The sequence below is a fragment of the Salmo salar genome, chromosome ssa09, assembly GCF_905237065.1.
Source record: "Salmo salar chromosome ssa09, Ssal_v3.1, whole genome shotgun sequence".
Classification (NCBI taxonomy): Eukaryota; Metazoa; Chordata; class Actinopteri; order Salmoniformes; family Salmonidae; genus Salmo; species Salmo salar.
The window spans coordinates 39,939,977-39,963,893 of record NC_059450.1 but is presented as its reverse complement, the minus strand read 5'-3'; the positions used below and the strand labels follow the sequence as shown (position 1 = coordinate 39,963,893).

At 41.1% G+C, this 23,917-nt stretch overlaps 2 protein-coding genes across 4 annotated transcripts in view; one reads left to right on the top strand and one right to left on the bottom strand.

The window, feature by feature from the left end:
• The window catches only part of smc6 (structural maintenance of chromosomes 6), a 34,436-nt gene extending 20,049 nt beyond the window's left edge, over window positions 1–14,387 (top strand). For all 3 annotated transcript variants that reach the window (XM_014211480.2, XM_014211482.2, XM_014211481.2), the window contains exons 18-27: window positions 5,667–5,802; window positions 6,117–6,197; window positions 6,335–6,505; window positions 6,705–6,842; window positions 8,156–8,301; window positions 10,171–10,296; window positions 10,579–10,684; window positions 11,010–11,162; window positions 13,074–13,171; window positions 13,287–14,387. In XM_014211480.2, the coding sequence (XP_014066955.2) occupies window positions 5,667–5,802; window positions 6,117–6,197; window positions 6,335–6,505; window positions 6,705–6,842; window positions 8,156–8,301; window positions 10,171–10,296; window positions 10,579–10,684; window positions 11,010–11,162; window positions 13,074–13,171; window positions 13,287–13,365 (1,234 nt within the window). In that variant the 3' untranslated portion in view covers window positions 13,366–14,387. The remainder of the gene's footprint in view (window positions 1–5,666; window positions 5,803–6,116; window positions 6,198–6,334; window positions 6,506–6,704; window positions 6,843–8,155; window positions 8,302–10,170; window positions 10,297–10,578; window positions 10,685–11,009; window positions 11,163–13,073; window positions 13,172–13,286) is intronic.
• Window positions 14,388–14,651: 264 nt separating this feature from the next.
• On the bottom strand, window positions 14,652–23,596 carry LOC100196798 (visinin-like 1b). Its single transcript, NM_001141820.1, is given in 4 exon segments — window positions 14,652–16,834; window positions 20,328–20,543; window positions 20,827–20,993; window positions 23,486–23,596. Coding segments are annotated over 3 exon segments (576 nt in total). The 5' UTR covers window positions 20,989–20,993; window positions 23,486–23,596; the 3' UTR covers window positions 14,652–16,636.
• Between the last annotated feature and the right edge of the window lie 321 nt (window positions 23,597–23,917).

Below are 23,917 nucleotides of genomic sequence, written 5' to 3'. Positions count from 1 at the left end.
GGATAGAAATCACTCTGAAGTTTCTAAAACTGTTTGAATGATGTCTGTGAGTATAACAGAACTCATATGGCAGGCAAAAACCTGAGCTAAATCCAACCAGGAAGTGGGAAATCTGAGGTTTGTAGTTTTTCAAGTGATTGCTTATCCAATATACAGTGTCTGTGGGGTCATATTGCACGTTCCTAAGGCTTCCACTAGATGTCAACAGTCTTTAGAACGTTGTTTCATGCTTCTACTGTGAATGGGGAGAGAATAAGAGCTGTTTCAACCAGGTGTCTGGAAAAATGCCATGAGCTCAGTCACGCGTACGGCCGTGAGAGCGAGCTGAGTTCCTTTTCATTTCTAAAGACAAAGGAATTGTCCGGTTGGAATATTATTGAAGATTTATGATGAAAACATCCTAAAGATTGATTCTATACATCGTTTGACATGTTTCTACAAACTGTAATGCAACTTTTTTGACTTTTCGTCTGGACTTAGTGCATGCGCCTTCTGCATTTGGAATAGTGAACTGAACGAGCGGGGGAAAAATGAGGTATTTGGACATAAATATGGACTTTATCAAAACTAACATTTATTGTGGAACTGGGATTCCTGGGAGTGCATTCTGATGAAGATCATCAAAGGTAAGTGAATATTTATAATGCTATTTCTGACCTTTGTTGACTCCACAACATGGCGGGTATCTGAATGGCTTGTTTTGGTGCCTGAGCGCTGTACTCAGATTATCGCATGGTGTGCTTTTGCCGTAAAGCTTTTTTGAAATCTGACACAGCGGTTGCATTAAGGAGAAGTGTATCTTTCATTCTATGTAAAACACTTGTATCTTATATCAACGTTTATGATGAGTATTTCTGTAAATTGATGTGGCTCCCTTGGATATAAATATGAACTTTATCGAACAAAACATACATGTATTGTGTAACAGTCCTATGAGTGCCATCTGATGAAGATCATCAAAGGTTAGTGATTAATTTTATCTCTATTTCTGCTTTTTGTGACTCCTCTCTTTGGCTGGAAAATGTCTGTATGTATTTTTTGTGACTAGGCACTGACCTAACATAATCATATGTTATGCTTCCGCCGTAAAGCCTTTTTGAAATCAGACACTGTGGCTGGATTAACAAGAACTTAAGCTTTAAAATGGTGTATAATACTTGTATGTTTGAGGAATTTTAATTATGAGATTTCTGTTGTTTTGAATTTGGCGCCCTGCAATTTCACTGGCTGTTGTCGAGGTGGGACGCTCCCACATATCCCAGAGAGGTTAAAAGGCTAATTGATCATTAGAAAACCCTTTTTGCAATTATGTTAGCACAGTTGATAACTGTTGTGCTGATTTTTTAAAAGCTATAAAACTGGCCATCTGTAGACTAGTTGAGTATCTGTAGCATCAGCATTTGTGGGTTCGATAACAGGCTCAAAATGGCCAGAAACAAAGACCTTTCTTCTGAAATTTGTCAGTCTATTCTTGTTCTGAGAAATGAAGGCTATTCCATGCGAGAAATTGCCAAGAAACTGAAGATCTCATACAACGCTGTGTACTACTCCCTTCAGAAAACAGCGCAAACTGGCTCTAACCAGAATAGAAAGAGGAGTGGGAGGACCCGGTGCACAACTGAGCAAGAGGACAAGTACATTAGTGTCTAGTTTGAGAAACAGACACCTCACAAGTCCTCAACTGGCAGCTTCATTAAATAGTTCCCGCAAAACACCAGTCTCAACGTCAACTGTGAGGAGGCGACTCCGGGATGCTGGCCTACTATTGTAAAGCCTTTATTACACAATAGAAATGATTAAAAACAACCGAATCTGTGTGTTTGCTTTATCCAACATTTTGCCGTTGCATGAGGCTTGGTGCTCACTGAATCAGTAGGCTATTAAACACTCAAACAGACAACAGAAGCAGCTTCTGTCTTATTTCTGTAGATATATACAGTTGAAGTCGGAAGTTTACATACACTTAGGTAGGGGTCATTAAAACTCATGTTCAACCACTCCACAAATGTCTTCTTAACAAACTATAGTTTTGGCAAGTCGGTTAGGACATCTACTTTGTGCATGACACAAGTAATTCTTCCAACAATTATTTACAGACAGATTATTTCACTTGTAACTCACTGTATCACAATTCCAGTGGGTCAGAAGTTTACATACACTAAGTTGACTGTGCCTTTAAACAGCCTGGAAAATTTCAGAAAATGTCATGGCTTTAGAAGCTTCTGATAGGCTAATTGACATCATTTGAGTCAATTGGAGGTGTAGCTGTGGATGTATTTCAAGGCCTACCTTCAAACTCAGTGCCTCTGCTTGATATCATGGGAAAATCAAAAGAAATAAGCCAAGACCTCAGAAGAACAATTGTAGACCTCCACAAGTCTGGTTCATCCTTGGGAGCAATTTCCAAACGCCTGAAGGTACCACCTTCATCTGTACAAACAATAGTACGCAAGTATAAACACCATGGGTCCACGCAGCTGTCATACCGCTCAGGAAGGAGACGCGTTCTGTCTCCTAGAGATGAACATACTTTGGTGCGAAAATGCAAATCAATCCCAGAACAACAGCAAAGGACCTTGTGAAGATGCTGGAGGAAACGGGTACAAAATGATCTATATCCACAGTAAAACAAGTCCTATATCAACATAACCTGAAAGGCCGCTCAGCAAGGAAGAAGCCACTACTCCAAAACCGCCATAAAAAAGGCAGACTACGGTTTGCAACTGCACATGGGGACAAAGATCATACTTTTTGGAGAAATGTCCTCTGGTCTGATGAAACAAAAACAGAACTGTTTGGCCATAATGATCATCGTTTTGTTTGGAGGAAAAAGGGGGAGGCTTGCAAGCCGAAGAACACCATCCCAACCGTGAAGCACTGGGGTGGCAGCATCATGTTGTGGGTGTGCTTTGCTGCAGGAGGGACTGGAGCACTTCACAAAATAGATGGCATCATAAGGAGGGGAAATTATGTGGATATATTGAAGAAACATTTCAAAACGTCAGTCAGGAAGTTAAAGCTTGGTCGCAAATGGGTTTTCCAAATGGACATTGACCCCAAGAATACTTCCAAAGTTGTGGCAAAATGGCTTAAGGACAACAAAGTCATGGTATTGGAGTGGCCATCGCAAAGCCCTGACCTCAATCCTATAGAAAATTGGTGGGCAGAACTGAAAAAGGCGTGTGCGAGCAAGGAGGTCTACAAACCTGACCTAGATACACCAGCTCTGTCAGGAGGAATGAGTCAAAATTCACCCAACTTATTATGGGAAGCTTGTGGAAGGCCACTCGAAATATTTGACCCAAGTTCAACAATTTAAAGGCAATGCTACCAAATACTAATTGAGTGTATGTAAACTTCTGACCCACTGGGAATGTGATGAAAGAAATAAAAGCTGAAATAAATCATTCTCTCTACTACTATTCTGACATTTCACATTCTTAAAATAAAGTGGTGATCCTAACTGATCTAAAATTGAATTTTTACTAGGATTAAATGTCTGGAATTGTGAAACTGAGTTTAAATGTATTTGGCTAAGGTGTATGTAAACTTCCGACTTCAACTGTGTGTGTGTGTGTGTGTGTGTGTGTATCATTGCGGACTGTGTGAAGTCCATTTATTCCTAACAAAGGCCGTAATTAATTTGCCAGAATTGTACATAATCATGACATAACATTTAAGGTTGTGCAATGTAACAGAAATATTTAGACTTAGGGATGCCACTCGTTAGATAAAATATGGAACGGTTCCGTATTTCACTGAAATGATAGTTTCCTGATTCGACCATATTAATGACCAAAGGCTCGTATTTCTGTGTGTTATTGTGTTATAATTAAGTCTATGATTTGATATTTGATAGAGCAGTCTGACTGAGCGATGGTAGGCAGCAGCAGGCTCGTAAGCATTCATTCAAACAGCACCTTCGTGCGTTTTGCCAGCAGCTCTTCGCAATTCTTCAAGCATTGCGCTGTTTATGACTTCAAGCCTATCAACTCCCAAGATTAGGCTGGTGTAACCAATGTGAAATGGCTAGCTAGTTAGCGTGTGCGCGCTAATAGCGTTTCAAACGTCACTCGCTCTGAGACTTGGAGTAGTTGTTCCCCTTGCTCTACATGGGTAACGCTGTTTTGAGGGTGGCTGTTGTTGATGTGTTCCTGGTTCGAGCCCAGATAGGAGCGAGGAGAGGGACGGAAGCTATACTGTTACACTGGCAATACTAAAGTGCCTATAAGAACATCCAATAGTCAAAGGTATATGAAATACAAATCGTATAGAGAGAGAGAGTCCTATAATAACTACAACCTAAAACTTCTTACCTGGGAATATTGAAGACTCATGTTAAAAGGAACCACCAGCTTTCATATGTTCTGAGCAAGGAACTTAAACGTTAGCTTTTTTATATGGCACATATTGCACTTTTACTTTCTTCTGACACTTTTGTTTTTGCATTATTTAAACCAAATTGAACATGTTTCATTATTTATGAGGGTAAATTGATAGTATTTATGTATTATATTAAGTTAAAATAAGTGTTAATTCAGTATTTTTGTAATTGTCATTATTACAAATAAATATATATTTTTTTAAATCGGTCGATTTTAATCGGTATCGGCTTTTTTTGGTCCTCCAATTATCGGTATCGGCGTTGAAAAATCATAATCGGTCGACCTCTAATATGGGTGTGTGTGTACATACGTGTATGTGTATGTATGTATGTATGTATGTATGTATGTATGTATGTATGTATGTATATATATGTGTATATATATGTGTATATATATGTATATATGTATATATATATATGTATATATGTATGTATATATATATGTATGTTTTTGATTATAGACCTAATTAAGTTGGTTTCCTCTCTCCTCAATTTTCTTGGATAATTAGGCTAAGGCAAGGGCTGTTTCCTCATCTCTGCTGCTGCCTCCGCCGCATTGTTCTCAATCCCAATATGCTGGGTAATTTTGCTATTTTGCACAATAGCAACATAGGGGAAAGTGCCAACTCTACAGTGCGCTGACTATCATGTTTCAGAACCTTGGACAGGGACCATATACAACGCGGTAGAAAGCGAATTTGTCATTATATTAAATGTATTAGTGTTCCACCATTATTTTTTACATGATATAACCATACACAATTTCACTATCACATGTCTTAGAGTGATGGAATGTGCCATCCCTTTGGCCTCTGCCATGGATCAGTATCCTGAGACAGGCATGAATCAGACAGGTGCACCATGTAAAAAAATTAGTCACAATTAATTTGTTACAGTCGACTAAATGGGATCAGCCCTAATATATACATATACAGTGTTTGGAGAGTTATGGGGGGCTGCCACACTGGGCGCACGGGGAACAGTTGTTATGGGGGGCTGCCACACTGGGCGCCCGGGGAGCAGTTGTTTTTGGGGGGTTAAGTGCCTTGCTCGAGGGCACAATAGCAGGCAATGGCATCAAGGATTTGATACCAGCAACCTTTCGGTTGCCAGCTCACGTTCCCCCTCCCCCCACCCACTCAGATTTTTCCAGTCAGTCCCGGGATTTGAACTGGCAAGCCTCTTAAACCGCCAGGCTACCTGCCGCCTTCATCCCATGAGATGATACTATCCTTCAGCATTGTATTGATTTGTAGTTTTATTGTTCTTTGTCATTGCTCAGCATGGTGGAGTCAGAGCTGGAGAACTACAAGGCCCAGCTCTCCCGATTTCAGCTTCACCTGAGCTCAGTCAATGAGGACATCCAGCGCATGGAGGCCAAACTACACAGCACAATCATGACTCTGAAAAAGACTCTGGTAATGTGTTGAACTGTGTTATGTGTTTGTCACTGCTCAGTTTTCTTCCCCAATTGTTCATTTTGAATAGGGACATATGCAATGAAAACATTGACACATTGAACTGACAACAGTCCAATGCATTGCACCATCACTACTCTGAAAAAGACTGGTGTTGTTGTAAACGTAAGCATTGCTGTAGATGTATCTGAAAGATATTGACAAATGTCCTGTATATTAATGCAGGGTGCGATCTGTTGTTGAGCATGTTACACCTCCTATGTAACGTAGGACATGCATGCTGTGTAACGGTCTACCTGTATATTTGAATCCAGGCCACAGTGAATCAGGTCAAGGCCGGTGTGACCGAGCTGGAGAATGTTGAGGAGGAACAGACTGATGACATCAGCACTTTGGTAAAATATAACTTTATTTATCCATGATTCCGAATGATGCCATGATTTCCTGTAGAGATGATCGATGTTGGTTGGATTGATTGAAGTGTTAACACGGTGCATTTCATTTAAACGTTTAACTTCATCAAATGCTACAGGAAGAAGTGGCTCAAGAGAACCAGCAGAGAATCGACAGTGAGAAGGAAACTGTGGAGGAAGCGAAGGAGGAGCTGGAGGAGCATAAGAGAACTACCAAGGAAGTTGATTGCCAGTATGTTGATGTGAGGAACAGGATAGAACAGCTGGCTGAGGAGACAGAACCACTGAAGGTACTGTAGACATGTTTGGAGTGCCTGATGCTGTAAAGATCAAAGCGCTTAGTAATGCCACTTGACAGACACTTTTATCCAGAGTAACTTTTATAGTTGAAATGGTCCCTAATGAAATTGGAGTTATTTGGTACAAACACATGAAACTGTTTGTAATGACGTTGTGCTTTGTGTTATTGTTTTGTTCTTGACTGACCAGGAGGAACAGGGTAAGGCTGAAGCACAGTGCAGTAAACTGGAACGAAACCTGAAGATCTTAGAGAAGAAACTCAAGGATCATCAGGACAACATGCAGGCTATGAGAAGTGATCTGGCTCTGAAAGAAGAGGAGGTCACAGTAAGCGATAATATTTGTCCCAATGTTGGAATCAACCCTAGTGCTGAGCGATTCACCGAAATGTTATATATTTTTTTTTAACAACTAATTAACCAAAGTCGGTTCAGTTATTTGAATTCCATATAGTATATTTTTTCGTATCGTGATCGTGAGGTGATATAGAGAGCAGCTGTTGCTTAGCGACGTATCGTGATCGTGAGGGGATCTAGAGAGCAGCTGTTGCTTAGCGACGTATCGTGATGTAAGGGGATCTAGAGAGCAGCTGTTGCTTAGCGACGTATCGTGATCGTGAGGGGATCTAGAGAGCAGCTGTTGCTTAGCGACGTATCGTGATCGTGAGGGGATCTAGAGAGCAGCTGTTGCTTAGCGACGTATCGTGATCGTGAGGGGATCTAGAGAGCAGCTGTTGCTTAGCGACGTATCGTGATCGTGAGGGGATCTAGAGAGCAGCTGTTGCTTAGCGACGTATCGTGATCGTGAGGGGATCTAGAGAGCAGCTGTTGCTTAGCGACGTATCGTGATGTAAGGGGATCTAGAGAGCAGCTGTTGCTTAGCGACGTTTCGTGATCGTGAGGGGATCTAGAGAGCAGCTGTTGCTTAGCGACGTATCGTGATCGTGAGGGGATCTAGAGAGCAGCTGTTGCTTAGCGACGTATCGTGATCGTATCTAGAGAGCAGCTGTTGCTTAGCAACGTTTCGTGATCGTGAGGGGATCTAGAGAGCAGCTGTTGCTTAGCGACGTATCGTGATCGTGAATCTAGAGAGCAGCTGTTGCTTAGCGTATCACTACCTGAAAATACATTATCTAAGTGATTGATAGCTGGTCTTCAGCAGTCATAAAATTATGCTTTATTTACTTTGAAGAACTACAAAATAGTGATTTAGTCAGACAGGATATACATCAGCTCTATAGAGATGAGATAATGACTTGGAATTAAATAATAGTCATAAAACAAATGTAGCCTAATATACACAACTGAAATATTTTATAAAAGTGATGTGGATAATTGATGGTTAATAAGTAATAATGGACAGTCCCTACCGTCATGGGACTTTTTGTTGTTTTATTCTGTGTTACAGCATTCAACCCAAATAATCTAACCGAAACAGAACCCACCTCAAACACAAATCAACCCATATATGGATATTTATTGGTGAATTACATAAGATGAATTTAAATTATTGTATGCATTTTTTTTGTCATCCCGCATGTTATTTTGATAAATAAAAAACAATGATGGGGCCAAATTGGGGAAAATGAAATGAACATACTGTAAATGGCAGTTGTTAACCTGTTTATAAACTGTTGACAGGAATTTGTGGCCAAAGCCAAAGAGATCAGCCCAGAGCGCCAACAGGTAGAGCGCAGCACCAGGAGTATTGATGTGGAGATCACGAGGTTACGGAGGAAGATCAGCGTTCAGGAGAGTAGCCATGGAGACCACGAGCAGGTGGTTAGGTAGGGTACTCCATCAGTACATATCCAAATGGCATGAATATTTCATAAAACAACTGTCTGTTGTCTTGTAATGTTTCATCTCTCGTGGACAGATTAGGTAAACACCAAATTAGGCAAGATTTTAGTTCTGAGTTATGGAGATTGTGATGTTAGAAGACGTTTCTGCCTGCTCCCACATGCTGTACCTACTGTGTTAAGGCATTTTGAAAATATTACTTTTCAAGGCCAATACTGTACGTTACTTTTGTATGTACAGTTGAAGTCGGAAGTTTACATACACCTTAGCCAAATACATTTAAACTCAGTTTTTCACAATTCCTGACATTTAATCCTAGTAAAAATTCCCTGTCTTCGCTCAGTTAGGATCACCACTTTATTTTAATAATGTGAAATGTCAGAATAATAGTAGTGATTTATTTCAGCTTTTATTTCTTTCATCACATTCCCAGTGGATCAGAAGTTTACATACACTCAATTAGTATTTGGTAGCATTGCCTTTAAATTGTTTAACTTGGGTCAAATGTTTCGGGTAGCCTTCCACAAGCTTCCCACAATAAGTTGGGTGAATTTTGGCCCATTCCTCCTGACAGAGCTGGTGTAACTGAGTCAGGTTTGTAGGCCTCCTTGCTTGCACAGGCTTTTTCCGTTCTGCCCACACATTTTCTATAGGATTGAGGTCAGGGCTTTGTGATGGCCACTCCAATACCTTGACTTTGTTGTCCTTAAGCCATTTTGCCACAACTTTGGAAGTATGCTTGGGGTCATTGTCCATTTGGAAGACCCATTTGCGTCCAAGCTTTAACTTCCTGACTGATGCCTTGATGTTGCTTCAATATATCCACATAATTTTCCGTCCTCATGATGCCATCTATTTTGTGAAGGGCACCAGTCCCTCCTGCAGCAAAGCACCCCCACAACATGATGCTGCCACCCCTGTGCTTCATGGTTGGGATGGTGTTCTTCGGCTTGCAAGCCTCCCCCTTTTTCCTCCAAACATAATGATGGTCATTATGGCCAAACAGTTCTATTTTTGTTTCATCAGACCAGAGGACATTTCTCCAAAAAGTACGATCTTTGTCCCCATGTGCAGTTTATGGCGGTTTGGGAGCAGTGGCTTCTTCCATGCTGAACGGCCTTTCAGGTTATGTCGATATAGGACTCGTTTTACTGTGGATATAAATACTTTTGGACCTGTTTCCTCCAGCATCTTCACACGGTCCTTTGCTGTTGTTCTGGGATTGATTTGCACTTTTCGCACCAAAGTACGTTCATCTCTAGGAGACAGAACGCGTCTCCTTCCTGTGTGGTATGACGGCTGCGTTGTCCCATGGTGTTTATACTTGCGTACTATTGTTTGTACAGATGAACGTGGTACCTTCAGGCGTTTGGAAATTGCTCCCAAGGATGAACCAGACTTGTGGAGGTCTACAATTGTTCTTCTGAGGTCTTGGCTTATTTCTTTTGATTTTCCCATGATGTCAAGCAAATAGGCTCTGAGTTTGAAGGTAGGCCTTGAAATACATCAACAGGTACACCTCCAATTGACTCAAATGATGTCAATTAGCCTATCAGAAGCTTCTAAAGCCATGACATCATTTTCTGGAATTTTCCAAGCTGTTTAAAGGCATAGTCAACTTAGTGTATGTAAACTTCTGACCCACTGGAATTGTGATTAAGTGAAAAAATCTGTCTGTAAACAATTGTTGGAAGAATTACTTGTGTCATGCACAAAGTAGATGTCTTAACCGACTTGCCAAAACTATAGTTTATTAAAAAGAAATTTGCGGAGAGTTTGAAAAACTAGTTTTAATGACTCCAAAGTAAGTCTATGTAAACTTCCGACTTCAACCATCTTTGTCTCTTCACCAGAGAGTATGCAGAGGCCCTGGCTAACTACAGGGACAAATCAAACCAAGTGAGAGATCTGAAGAAGTTCATTGATCGTCTTGACAACATAATGTCCGACAGGCAGACCCGGTACAAAATAATGCGCAGGTAATTCGTGATCATTTGACGCATTTCATAAAGGACAATCCCGCTTTGAAAATGCTCATGACTGTTGTAATTTATTTAAACCGCTCTAAACCCCCAAAATAATACTCTATGGCTCATTTCCCAGATACCGATTAAGCTTAAGCCTGTACAAATGTATGATCTCCATTGAGCATGCTTTTTAGGACACGACTGGCCCTTTTAGTCCACAACTTGCCCTATGAATACTGATTGTTGAATACCGTATGTTGAATATTCCCACACTCTTGACTTTCATGTACCTAGGTCCCTCTCTGTGAGATGCAAGTTGTACTTTAATAATTTCTTGATAAAGATGAATTGCTGTGGGTCCATGATGTTTGATCACAGCAGTGAGACGCTCTCCATCTCGGTATGTGTGCTAATCCACATAGTTTTCAAATGGCCTCCGTAGCTTTTACATAAATAAACTATCTGCATTCGTCAGAATCAATTTGACAAATAGATTTTCATCGTAATTGTTCAGTTCATTTATTTAGCTTTTTACAGGAATATGTTTGGCATTCAAGAGGACTGAGTTTAAGACAGCATTAAATCATCAGTATTTACAGACAACAGGACACACACATAACAACAACCAGATCAAACTAGACACTCAAGCTACAGATGTGAACTCCCAACTCAATGTGTCCTGTTGTCTGTCTGTCCTCTTTAACCTCCTGGGCCTGTGTGTACAGGTGAAGCCGCCAGGCCGTGAGAACGACAGTATGAGTGACATGCGGTCTCTGTCTGGAGGAGAGAGATCCTTCTCTACAGTGTGTTTTATCCTCTCCCTCTGGGAGATCACTGAGTCCCCCTTCAGGTGCCTGGACGAGTTTGACGTCTACATGGTAAGACAGACCTACATGCATGCTTGTTATTTACACACCTGGAGTCACATTGTTTGTAAAATAGTATTTAATCAAAGTTCAAGTTAATGCTCATCTCCAAGACCTTTGTTTGAGCTGACGTGCTGAGACATTTTGAAATCCATGAAATCGTTGAAGATTACAACTTCTATGACTAATTTGAAGGCCCAATGCAGTCATTTTTTTTTATTAATATGAAATAATTTCTGGGTTACAACTAAGTACCTTAATGTAATACACTGAACAAAAATCTAAACTTAACATGCAACAATTTGAAAATATTTTACTGAGTTACATTTCGTATAAGGAAATCAGTCAATTGAAATTAATTCATTAGACCCTAATCTAAGGATTTCACATGACTGGGAATACAGATATGCATCTGTTGGTCACAGATACCTTAAAAAAAAAGGTAGGGGCGTGGATCAGAAAACCAGTCAGTATCTGGTGTGACCACCATTTGCCTCATGCAGCACAACATATCTCCTTCGCACAGCCATTGAAGAGGATTGTGGAATGTTGGCTCGCAATCTGCATTCCAGTTCATCCCAAAGATGTTCGATGGAGTTGAGGTCAGGGCGCTGTGCAGGCCAGTAAAGTTCTTCCCCACCGATCTGGACAAACCATTTCTGTATGGACTTTGCTTTGTGCACAGCTGAAAAGGGCCTTCCCCCAAACGGTTGCCACAAAGTTGGAAGTACAGAATCGTCTAGAATGTCATTGTATGCTGCAGCGATAAGATTTCCCTTCACTGGAAATAAGGGGCCCGAACCATGAAAAACAGCCCCAGACCATTATTCCTCCTCCACTAAACTGTATAGTTGGCACTGCATTGGGGCAGGTAGCGTTCTCCTGGTATCCGCCAAACCCAGATGAATCCGTTGGACTGATTCATCACTTTTTTTTTTATATATCATTTTTTTATTGTTATTTTACCAGGTAAGTTGACTGAGAACACATTCTCATTTACAGCAACGACCTGGGGAATAGTTTCAGGGGAGAGGAGGGGGATGAGTGAGCCAATTGTAAGCTGGGGATGATTCAGGTAACACTGCTCCAGAGTCCAATGGCGGTGAGCTTTACACCACGCAAGCTGGAGCTTGGCATTGCTCATGGTGATCTTAGGCTTGTGTGTGGCTGCTCAGCCATGGAAACCAATTTCATGAAGCTCCCGACGAAAAGTTATTGTGCTGACTTTGCTTCCAGAGGCAGTTTGGAACTCGGTAGTGAGTGTTGCAACTGAGGACAGACTATTTTTACGTGCTACACACGTCATCACTCGGCGGTCCCGTTCTGTGAGCTTGTGTGGCCTACCACTTCGCGGCTGAGCCGATGCTCCTAGATGTTTCCACTTCACAATAACAGCACTTACAGTTGACCGGGGCAGCTAACGCAGGGTGGAAATTGTACAAACTAACTTGTTGGAAAGGTGGCATCCTATGACGGTGCCATGTTGAAAGTCACTCAGCTCTTCAGTAAGGCCATTCTACTGCCAATGTTTGTCAATGGAGATTGCATGGATGTGTGCTCAATTTTATACACCTGTCAACAAACGGGTGTGGCTGAAATAGCCAAATCCACAAATGTTTATATATATATATATATATATATATATATATATATATAGTGCATCTGTGACTAAGATGCATATCTGTATTCCCAGTTAGGGCCTAATGAATTTTATTTCAATTGACTGATTTCCTCAAATGAAAAACTTTGAAATTGTTGCATGTTGCATTCATATTTTTTTTCAGTATATTTTTTTGGTTTTTGTATCCTGTTTTGACCCCAGGAAGAGTAGCCGCTGCTTTGACAGCGGCTAATTGGGGATCCCAACAAAAGTCTTACTGAATCAACGCTGGTAAAAAATTGTCTCCAATTTGTTTTCCAAAGGACATGCACAATCGTCGTATCTCATTGGATCTCCTCCTGGAGCTGTCAGAACGGCAGCACCTTCGTCAGTTCTTCTTCATCACCCCCCTATCTACCAGGTAGGAGATAGGAGGAGGACATTGTACATGTGTATATTGCCCTTATCCCTTATTGATCTTACGCAGAACATTAAAGATGTGGTGTTGGTGTTTCTCTCAAACTTTTTTCTTTCAGCAATTTGCCAAAAAGTGACCACATCAAGATACATCAGCTGCAGGATCCAGAGAGGGACAGGAGGACATACAGGAGATGAAGACCTGGGGTAGTTGATAGATGTCAGTGTTGGGGTCAATTTGGTTAGTAAACCAAATTCCAATTTGTACTTCCTGAATTTACTGGAATTGAAATGGAGTTGACCCCAACCCTGATAGATGGTGGATTAGGCCATCGTCATGCCTAACAAGCCATTAGAACAGTGCAGGATTTTTAAACACATTCTATTCATGTTTGCTAGAAGTGAATACGTAAGCCTCTCTGGGAGACTTAAGACTCTGCTTTATTGTTGTGCGCCATGCAGACGGATGAATTATGAAGAATTCCCCTTATGATACAGTATGTAGGCCTATATACTTTCATAGTGGCTGTGTGGATACATCTTTATTGTATTGTCAACACCGTTACTTTCACATATCTCTATGCATATTTAACATTTTCTACATATTAAAGCTGCAATGTGTAACTTTTTGAGAATGACCCAACCAAATTCGCTTAGAAATGTGTGTTATAGTTCTCATTGAAAGCAAGTCTAAGAAGTGGCAGATCTGTTCTATGTGAGCTATGTCTATGCTTCCCGTTCTTACGTTTTGTCTCTCTTACTTTCGGTTTTGTACACCAGCTTCAAATAGCTGAAAATACAATATTTTTGTTTATGGAAAATATATTTCACAGCTGTTTAGATGGTACAATGATTCTTATTATTGAGCATCTTTAATTGCTTGTAATTTAAATTCTGTAAATTTGGTTTTGGCTGATTTGTTGATTGACTTTTTTCAGCTTACTGTATGTGTACACTCGATGTAGATATCTTTGACTTTGATTACAGTTAGTAATACACTGTATAATTTTGATACATTGGGAATTCTGTTTTGTTTCATTCCTTGTTCAGAAACAATTTGCCAACCCTGCTATTGATTTAACTGTAATATGTTTAGGTTACTGCTGATGATGTGCTTTAAACTACTGTCAATTGAAAGATGTTTTACGCATCAAATTTTTCTAACCTAATTTATATGTTAATTCTTGTTACATTGTTACAATAAAATGGATTAACAAATATTAGCTGATCAATCTGTTATTGGTTGTAATACATAATATTACAGACATTGGGGAAAATAAACAAATGCAAATACCTGTATCTTAAATTAGAGAATCTTGAAAGGCCAATAATTCACCTCGAACAACAACAACAGAATGCTTATGTTTGGAACCTAACAGGTTGCTAAACAGCATCATATTTTTTATGTTGGATAAGCAAGCAAGGAAATATGTACCATCATTGATTGCCTGGATAATGAATAGAATCACACTTACCAGACCATGCCTTTTGTAAAAGCCCATAGATGTTTATTTGATTGCGTTTCTTTAGTACTACATAAAGAATGTAACCATGTCATTTTGGGTGCAACACATGCAACATGTATAAAAAGAACAAAACTAACAAAATACACAACTTTTTTTTAATTGGATTTTTCAAATTTAGTATAAACATTTACTTGACAAAGATTGTTGCCATGGAGATAGGATCACCCTGTTGTAGTAATAATATAGACTAATGATAATAAACAACTATGAGCATTCAAGTCTACATGATGATGTATCCAGAACTATGAAAAACAGGGCCAGATTCCACTGGTACAGTAAGGAGACTGTCTGCTAGTACATGCCTGCATAGCTTCCAAGTGGTAAGTCAGTCTGCTTATGTTCAATAAAAAGTACATTTTCACAATCTCTGTAATCCATATAGGTGTACATTTGATACAGGACTGCAACCTTTAGTTTCAGAAACTATGTTTTCATCCTAGCACTTGTATCTCGTGGAGGATTCTGCATCTGTTAAAGACCATTGTAAACTTAGATTGAGATTAGAAGATGAAACCTTTTGATAATTTTTTTATTTTAATATAAAAGTACCGTTGGTAGTAATGCAGTATGTCCGGTGAACTCATGTAAGGCTTTTCTGCTCTGGAAATAAGCGCTTCATTTACAAGCTCCAGACGCCGTGCTCTGTGTTACGGTAAACCTATTGATATGTATGATGTAACTTTGTATTGTAAATAGTGGGCAAATGTACAGGCTGAGAAATCCAACCTATTAGGATGTTATTATGGTGTATAATGTATCCAGCAATGCTAAGAGTGATGGGTGACTAATATTGAAGCTAGATTAGCATTGGCTTGGTGATTGATTGATTTTGATAGCAACAGAATAATATAATGGATAGATAACCACTGGGCACAGATGTCATTTCAACGTCTAGTTTTGATTTACATTTGGTTGAGTTGTCCACTAATGTGAAATCAACAACAAATGTCACCATGTCATTGGATTTAGGTTCAAAGTTTTTTTTTTTTTTAAATGATGTGGAAATAAGACTCAACCAGTTTCTGCCCAGTGGGTAGTATATTATCAGCAGCAGATTTATTGTCTAGTTTTCAAATTACTGCTCTCCTTTAATTCAATACTACATTTTCAGATTTATCTTCTGTATGTGTGAGAAGTTATAACCAGGGCCCATATTATCTGTCGTTCAAGAACTCAAGTGTCACATTAATTACACATGTATACGTTATTAAATATGAGGGCAACAACAGAATGTTAATCGTGTCGGTGAATCACTACTGTACATCCCATGCAACAATACCAAACGCTTTTTGGAGGGGGGTTCTCCCACTTGCAGATGCAACTATTTAACAAGAGGTTCGATTATAGAGTCTGAACACAAAACACATGCATGCAAAGATTAGAACCTACACATCAGTTCCAGAACTTCAGTTCCAGTCAGTCTGAACAGAACACCTTATTTGGAAAGAACAAGGATCTCCTCTATTTTTCCAAGAGCTCAATAAGTTTGGGTATTATAGAGACAAGTTACAATGATCATAGGAATGATTGTTCATTACCAGCATGTTAAGCATTAGCAGCTAGCTGCAGCAGTGGACATGGATTGTCTAAATACTGCAGGAACAAAATCATTCAATGTATAGCGCTTCACTGATATACAAGCTAGCCACAAAGTGAATGGGTAAGTGGAATAGGATTACTTGTGCACAATTCACATTGGCAGGTCAGGTTCGATAAAATATAAATGTATCATGATACTGTGTAATGTAATATATTAAAAATGATTCCGCTATTTGACATTCTCATGCATACAACCACAAGAAGCAAGTCCATTGAAAAATAGTCCAAGCATAATTTTTTTCCTGTGGAAAAGGCTGAGAAGAAGAAGAACTTAATGAAACATTTAAAACGTGCTGCCTGTCCGCAGAGTGTGCACGTCTGCTTTTATACAGATGAGCACCTCCTCACTTCTGCATATCACACTGCAAGAGGAGCACGATGGACGGATCACTCTTGGCCGCCTCTTTGAACTCATCCAATGAGATCTGGTCATCGTTATTCTTATCCATCTTGCTGAAGATCCTGTCCACCCGTTGCTCCGGTGTTAGGCCATCCTCGTTCATCTTCATCATGATCACAGTGCCCACCATTTTGTATATGGCCTATAGACAACCAGGGTTAATAGGTGAGGCGATACCACAGAAAGGAACAGGAGTGTAATGAATTCAAGAAAGACCTTTCACACAGTCTTGGTTAATCTGTTAACATGTTCAAAGTTTAATCTTGATACTTCTGCAGTTATATACCAATGTTCCCCACTGTAATATATATATATAACATAACACACTGCCCTTACCCACCTGGACAGAAGGAATGCATACGGTGCATTGGGAAAGTATTCAGACCCCTTGACTTTTTCCATGTTTTGTTACGTTACAGCCTTATTCTAAAATGTATTAAATGGTTTTTTCGTTATCAATCTACAGACAATACCCCATAATGACAAAGCAAAACAGGTTTTTAGACATTTTTGCAAATGTAAAAAAAAATAATAATAATAATGAAATCACATTTACATAAGTATTCAGACCCTTTACTCAGTACTATGTTGAAGCAACTTTGGCAGCGATTACAGCCTTCTTGGGTATGACGCTACAAGCCTAGCACATCTGTATTTGGGGAGTTTCTCCCATTCTTCTCTGCAGATCCTCTCAAGGTCTGTCAGGTTGGATGGGGAGAGTTGCTGCACAGCTACTTTCAGGTCTCTCCAGAGATGTTCGATCGGGTTCAAGTCCGGGCTCTGGCTGGGCCACTCAAGGACTTTCAGAAACTTGTCCCGAAGCCACTCCTGTGTTGTCTTGGCTGTGTGCTTAGGGTTGTTGTCCTGTTGGAAGGTAAACCTTCAGCCCAGTCTGAGGTCCTGAGAGCTCTGGAATAGGTTTTCATCAAGGATCTCTCTGTACTAGGCTCCGTTCATCTTTCCCTCGATCCTGACTAGTCTCACAGTCCCTGCTGCTGAAAAACAAACCCCACAGCATGATGCTGCCACCACCGTGCTTCCAGAGGGATGGTGCCAGGTTTCCTCCAGACGTGACACTTGACATTCAGGCAAAGAGTTCAATCTTGGTTTCATCAGACCAGAGAATCTTGTTTCTCATGGTCTGAGTCCTTTAGGTGCCTTTTGGTAAACTCCGAGTGGGCTGTCATGTGCCTTTTACTGAGGAGTGGCTTCCGTCTGTCCACTACCCTGAACAAGGCCCTTCTGCCCCGATGGCTCAGTTTCGCCAGGTGGCCAGCTCTAGGAAGAGTCTTGTTAGTTCTAAACTTCTTCCATTTAAGAATGATGGAGGCCACTGTGTTCTTGTGGACTTTCAATGCTGAAGACATTTTTTTGGTACCCTTCCCCGGATCTGTGCCTCGACACAATCCTGTCTCGGAGCTCTACGAATAATTCCTTTGACGTCATGGCTTGGTTTTTGCTCTGACATGCACTGTCAACTTTGGGACCTTAAATAGACAGATGTGTGCCTTTCCAAATCATGTCCAATCAATTGAATTTACCACAGGTGGACTCCAGTCAAATTGTAGAAACATCTCAAGGTTGATCAATGGAAACAGGATGCACCTGAGCTCAATTTCAGGTCTCATAGCAAAGGGTCTGAATACTTATGTAAGTAAGGTATTTATTTTTTATTTTTAATACATTTTCAAAAGGTCTAAACCTGTTTTCGCTTTGTCATTATGGGGTATTATGTGTAGATAAGGATTTTTTATTTATTTAATCAATTTTAGAATAAGGCTGTAATGGAACAAAATGTGGAAAAAGTCAAGGGGTCTGAATACTTTCCAAATGCACTGTATGTGAGGATGCTGTTTATCGAGTATGGCTCGGCCTTCAATACCATAGTGCTCTATAAGCTCATTACAATCGGCCCTGGGTCTGAACTCCTCCCTATTCAACTGTGTCCTGGACTTGCTGATGGGCAGCCCCCAAGTTGGGAAGGTAGGCAACATTACCACCTCGACACTGATTCTCAACACGTGGGCCCCACAAGGGTGTGTCCTCAGTCCCCTCCTGTACTCCCTGTATACCCACGACTGACTGGCCTCACACAGTTCCAACTCCATCATCAAGTTAGCTGATGACGCGACAGTAGTAGGCCTGATTACCAACAACAACGATACGGCCTACAGGGAGGAGGTAGGCACTCTGACGGCGTGGCGCCAGGTAACCAACCTCTCCCTCAACGTTAGCAAAACAAAGGAGCTGACTGTGGACTTCAGGTGGAACCAGGCTGGACACTCCCATCCTCATCAACAGGGCGGCCGTGGAGACAGTCAATAACTTCAAATTCCTCTGCGTACACATCTAAAAGAAGCTGAAATGGTCAAACCACTCGGAGACCATGGGGAAGAAGAAACGACAGCAACTCTTCAACCTCAGGATGCTGCCCCCGAGGCCCCTCAGTGTTCTACGGGAGCACCATCGAGAGCATACTGTCAGTCTGCATCACAGCCTGGTACGGCAATTCCACCACCGCAGACAGCAATGCACTTCAGAGGTTGATACGTGCAGCCGAACGCACCATTTGGGTGCACACTTCCTGCCCTACAGGACACCTACACCACCAAGTGTCACAGGAAGGCCAAGATGATCATCAGGGACCCAAGCCACCCAAGACACGCCCTGTTCTCCCTGCTTCAATCACTCAGATGTGGGTAGTACAGGAGCATCATGGCAAAAACTGGAAGACTGGCCAATAGTTTCTACCCTCAGACCATCAGGGTGTTGAACAGTCAGCAACCTACTCCGCCAATTGACATTTTCTCCCCACACCCCCTCAACGGTCACTTACCTGCTGCTCCCCCGAGGGACATCCGACCCCTCTCAACGGTCACTTACCTTACCTGCTGCTCCCCCTAGGGACATCCCACCCCCGTCAACGGTCACTTACCTGCTGCTATCCCTAGGGACATCCCACCCCCCTCAACGGTCACTTACCTGCTGCTATCCCTAGGGACATCCCACCCCCCTCAACGGTCACTTACCTGCTGCTATCCCTAGGGATATCCCACCCCCCTCAACGGTCACTTACCTGCTGCTATCCCTAGGGATATCCCACCCCCCTCAACGGTCACTTACCTGCTGCTATCCCTAGGGATATCCCACCCCCCTCAACGGTCACTTACCTGCTGCTATCCCTAGGGATATCCCACCCCCCTCAACGGTCACTTACCTGCTGCTATCCCTAGGGATATCCCACCCCCCTCAACGGTCACTTACCTGCTGCTATCCCTAGGGATATCCCACCCCCCTCAACGGTCACTTACCTGCTGCTATCCCTAGGGACACACGTTCTCCTGATTTATCTAGCGGCTAAACTCGATCGTCCTCTGTCTCAATGTTTCTTTTAGTCATGTTTGTCTTTGTAGCATACATTCAAATAACATGCACTGCTGATTAATTAAAACTGGATAAACAACTTAAACAGCTAGTATAAGCTTCATGGGTACAAGTAAATCAACAAACATATAGGGCTGGTTCCCGGACACGGATTAAACCTAGTAATGGACTAAAACGGCTTAATCTGTGTCCGGGAAGTCAAGTAGGCTTAATCTGTGTCCGGGAAGCCAGCCATCAGTGTTATTCCTTACCTCGATGATCTCTAACATCTCCACCCTGGTGATCTTGCCGTCTCCATCCAGATCGTACATGTTGAAGGCCCAGTTGAGCTTCTGCTCGAAGCTGCCACGCGATGTGATGGACAGGGCACAGATGAACTCTCGGAAGTCGATGGTGCCGTCGCTGTTCTTGTCGAAGGTCCTGAAGGCATGCTGTGCAAACTTCGACGCATCGCCGTACGGGAAGAACTGCAAAGTTGAAACATTTATTGAGAGACAGCTGTGATATCCAACTATTTAAAAACATCTATTTTTAACTAGCATTATGATTGGTTAATATGACGGGGAAAACATGAACAACAGTGCAGTTCTAATATAGAGAAATCAAACCCTGATTCTGTCTGTTCTAGCTTCACAAAGGTTTCTTACAATCACATTATATAATCAGGATATCAATCATTTCCCTAGCTAGAAGTTATAACACCATATACATCATTTCTCCAGCATCGGGTGTACCACACCTCATACACACCTTGATATAGAGTTGTTGAAACTCGTCCAGGTTCAGTCTACCACTGGGGCAGTCTTTGAGGAAGCCTTTGTACCACTGCTTCAGCTCATGTTCGTTAAACTCTGTGCTCTTCACCAGGTCCTCCATCACCTCAGGGGTCAGCTTGCTGTTCTGTTTTCCCATGATGCCTGTGGTGCAGGAAGGATTTATTTTGAATAGAAAGGAAACTCCAGCACACATTTAATAGATCATAGACCAGCGTTTCAGTCTCAATAAACCTTCATCAAGGAGTTGTTCTACTAACATGTAGTACAATATAGCACAGTATGTAAAACATGCCTTTATTTTATTTCTATCATGGTTATAGATAAAGCCTATCACACATTCAAATGTATGCTGTGCATTGTAGTGCGTTATGCATAGCGCATAAGATGTTATAAACATGCTTATAATGCATTATGATGGGAGGGTTTTCATAGGAAGTTTTACCAACAATTTTGCTCTCAAACCTGTTTTGTGTCAAACAGTCCTTTTGTAAAACAAAAATTTAAACCCGAAAAAACAATAATAAATTGCTTGGTTGATTTCAATGAGGTTGATTTTGACATGCACAGATGCTTTCCCTGCCTGACGCCAGTGTTCTATTTGTGTTCTCTAAATCTGTTGGCTCCACATCACATCTGGCCTGACATCACAGTGTCGGACAGGACCACTGCCGTCAGCACGACCACTTCATCAAGCATTCGATCATCACCTATCAGGTTAACCGTCTGCATTTGACCTGTAGACTGTGGTCTTGTGTGACAGACTGTCATACGCCACTTTTGGTTCCATGATTACCTGTAGCCTGACACATGGGATGCTTCACAAATGACACCCTATTCCCTTTATAGGGCTCTGCTCAAAAGTAGTGCACTATATAGGGAATAGAGTGCCATTTGGGACATACACCTGGACTTTTAATTGCAGTTTATGTTTAATAACCTCGATGTAGAAACCTCCAGAGGAATCTATTCATGAATGGAAACAGAGTGAGTGATAAGGTATCCATCACATAGTGGAGGGATTAGATGAAGTCAGTGTGTAGCCCATAGGGTGTATGGGCAACAGGCTATCGTTAGTACTTCGGTGATCCTATAAAGCCTTTTGACTAATGAATAAACAAGGGAATCAGCCCATCTGGTGAGCTGCTCTCTGATCCTCTTCAATAATAAAAACGTGCAATTCTGACAGCCTGGATTAACATTAGCTGCTGCTGACACCTGTCTTGCAAATATGTTGACCACAGTATATTATGTAAACTATATGGGTGTTCATATTGTAGCCTATATGCGAAATGTCAGATGTTATCCTGACCTGTCCTAGAAAACATAATCCAAATCAAATTAACTCTGACTATTTATAAATTGACAATTGAGGGAGATCACGATAACTGGAACAACCATCATATGATAAAAACAAGTTGATGGCCTTGGGTGTAGGCTATGCAGTAGGATAGGCATACAGTATATTGTCATGTAGTCATGGACAGCGAGCACTGTGCTTGAACCAACAACCATGTGTTAAGGTCACAATTTAGTAAGGAACTCCCCTCACCTGGTTGTCTAGGGCTTAATTGAAAGGAAAAACTAAAACCAGCAGACAGTTGGGCCTCCATGGAAGGAGTTTAACACCCCTGATCTACATAACCATTACACAGGCACACTATATTGACATGAGCTTGGCTTATTTGCAATGTAGGCTATGTTGCATACCCAACATTTTGCGCAAACTATATTTTTCATTCAAAAATGACATATATTTAGATGACGCAACCAAAAAGGCTTGTGTTTAAATAATTTAGATGTTACATAACATAAAATGAGCCTAAGTCAATACGCTACTATGCATCGAATGACCTTGAGGAGAAACATATTGAGCGAAGATAGGAGAGAGAAATGATCAGGGGGCAAGGTGAAAATGGGTTTGGCTCCTACGGTCTATTTGTTCATCTAAGATTAACGTCGTTAGACATTTAACAAGGTATAGGTGTCCACCTCACATGTACGCGCAAAACTAACATGTGATGTGGATAGAAATAGGCTATTTATTTGCAGACAGAACATGTCGTTTCAGTTATCCAGTTCATGGTATGAGTCTGCTCGGAGAGAGAGCGAGAGAGAGGTATGCAAGTGCATTCCGATAGAAACGACGCAGTGGTGAGCGAATTAAACCTCGTAAGTGATAACCCGCCTGAAATCACACCACTCTATTTCTCGTGTCATTTTTCAGCCTGCGCATAATCTTAAAATATGACAAAAACTGACAATCAACCCATAAAATGACATGATTGTTTGGACATTCTCATGAAATGTGAATAGAACAACGAGAAAAACACGATTTTGATATTATTTTCTAAATATAATGAATTAACTCAGGATGTTTTTAAAACGTTATGTATTAATTTTAATGATGGATGCGCAGGTGACAATTCCTCCCCCGAATAAAACGCAAAATCTCTCCCCAAATCTCATTAATCAAATGTGTTTTTGAGGGCAGGATACCCCCATTATGAGATACATCGTGAATGGAAATGATTAGCCTATGTCTCTAGACAATCATACAAAATAATAAAAAAAAACATGATATGACAACATAAAAACAACATTCACTGTGTCTGCTGCAGACAAATGATTCTTACCTTATTTTGGAGATGCTACCGCTAATGGCAGTCTGTACTGTCGTCTGTTAGACACTGTAAAAACCTCCCGATGATCAAGAATGCCCAAATGGGACTATCCCTGAAATTGGCCTCTTCAGGACGCAGAGAAAAAAATTACGGGTTTCCGTGCTATTCCAAATGAGGCAGGCAGCAGCGGCAGTATAGGGACCGATCCCACGCTCGTCTCGTCGTTGGTGGTTATGCGACTCTAGACATACGGCGTCTGTTGCCCCTGCTCCGTGCATTGCTCCATTGCTTGATTTTATACATTTGCATCGATAAAATAAGTATAGGCTTGTCTATGACTTAAAAGTATTGTTCCCTTTCAGCACAAACAATGATATTATTGGATAAGTTTATGGATAAATTAAGAATGGGGTGACCAAAACCAGTCAATAAACACATCGTGGG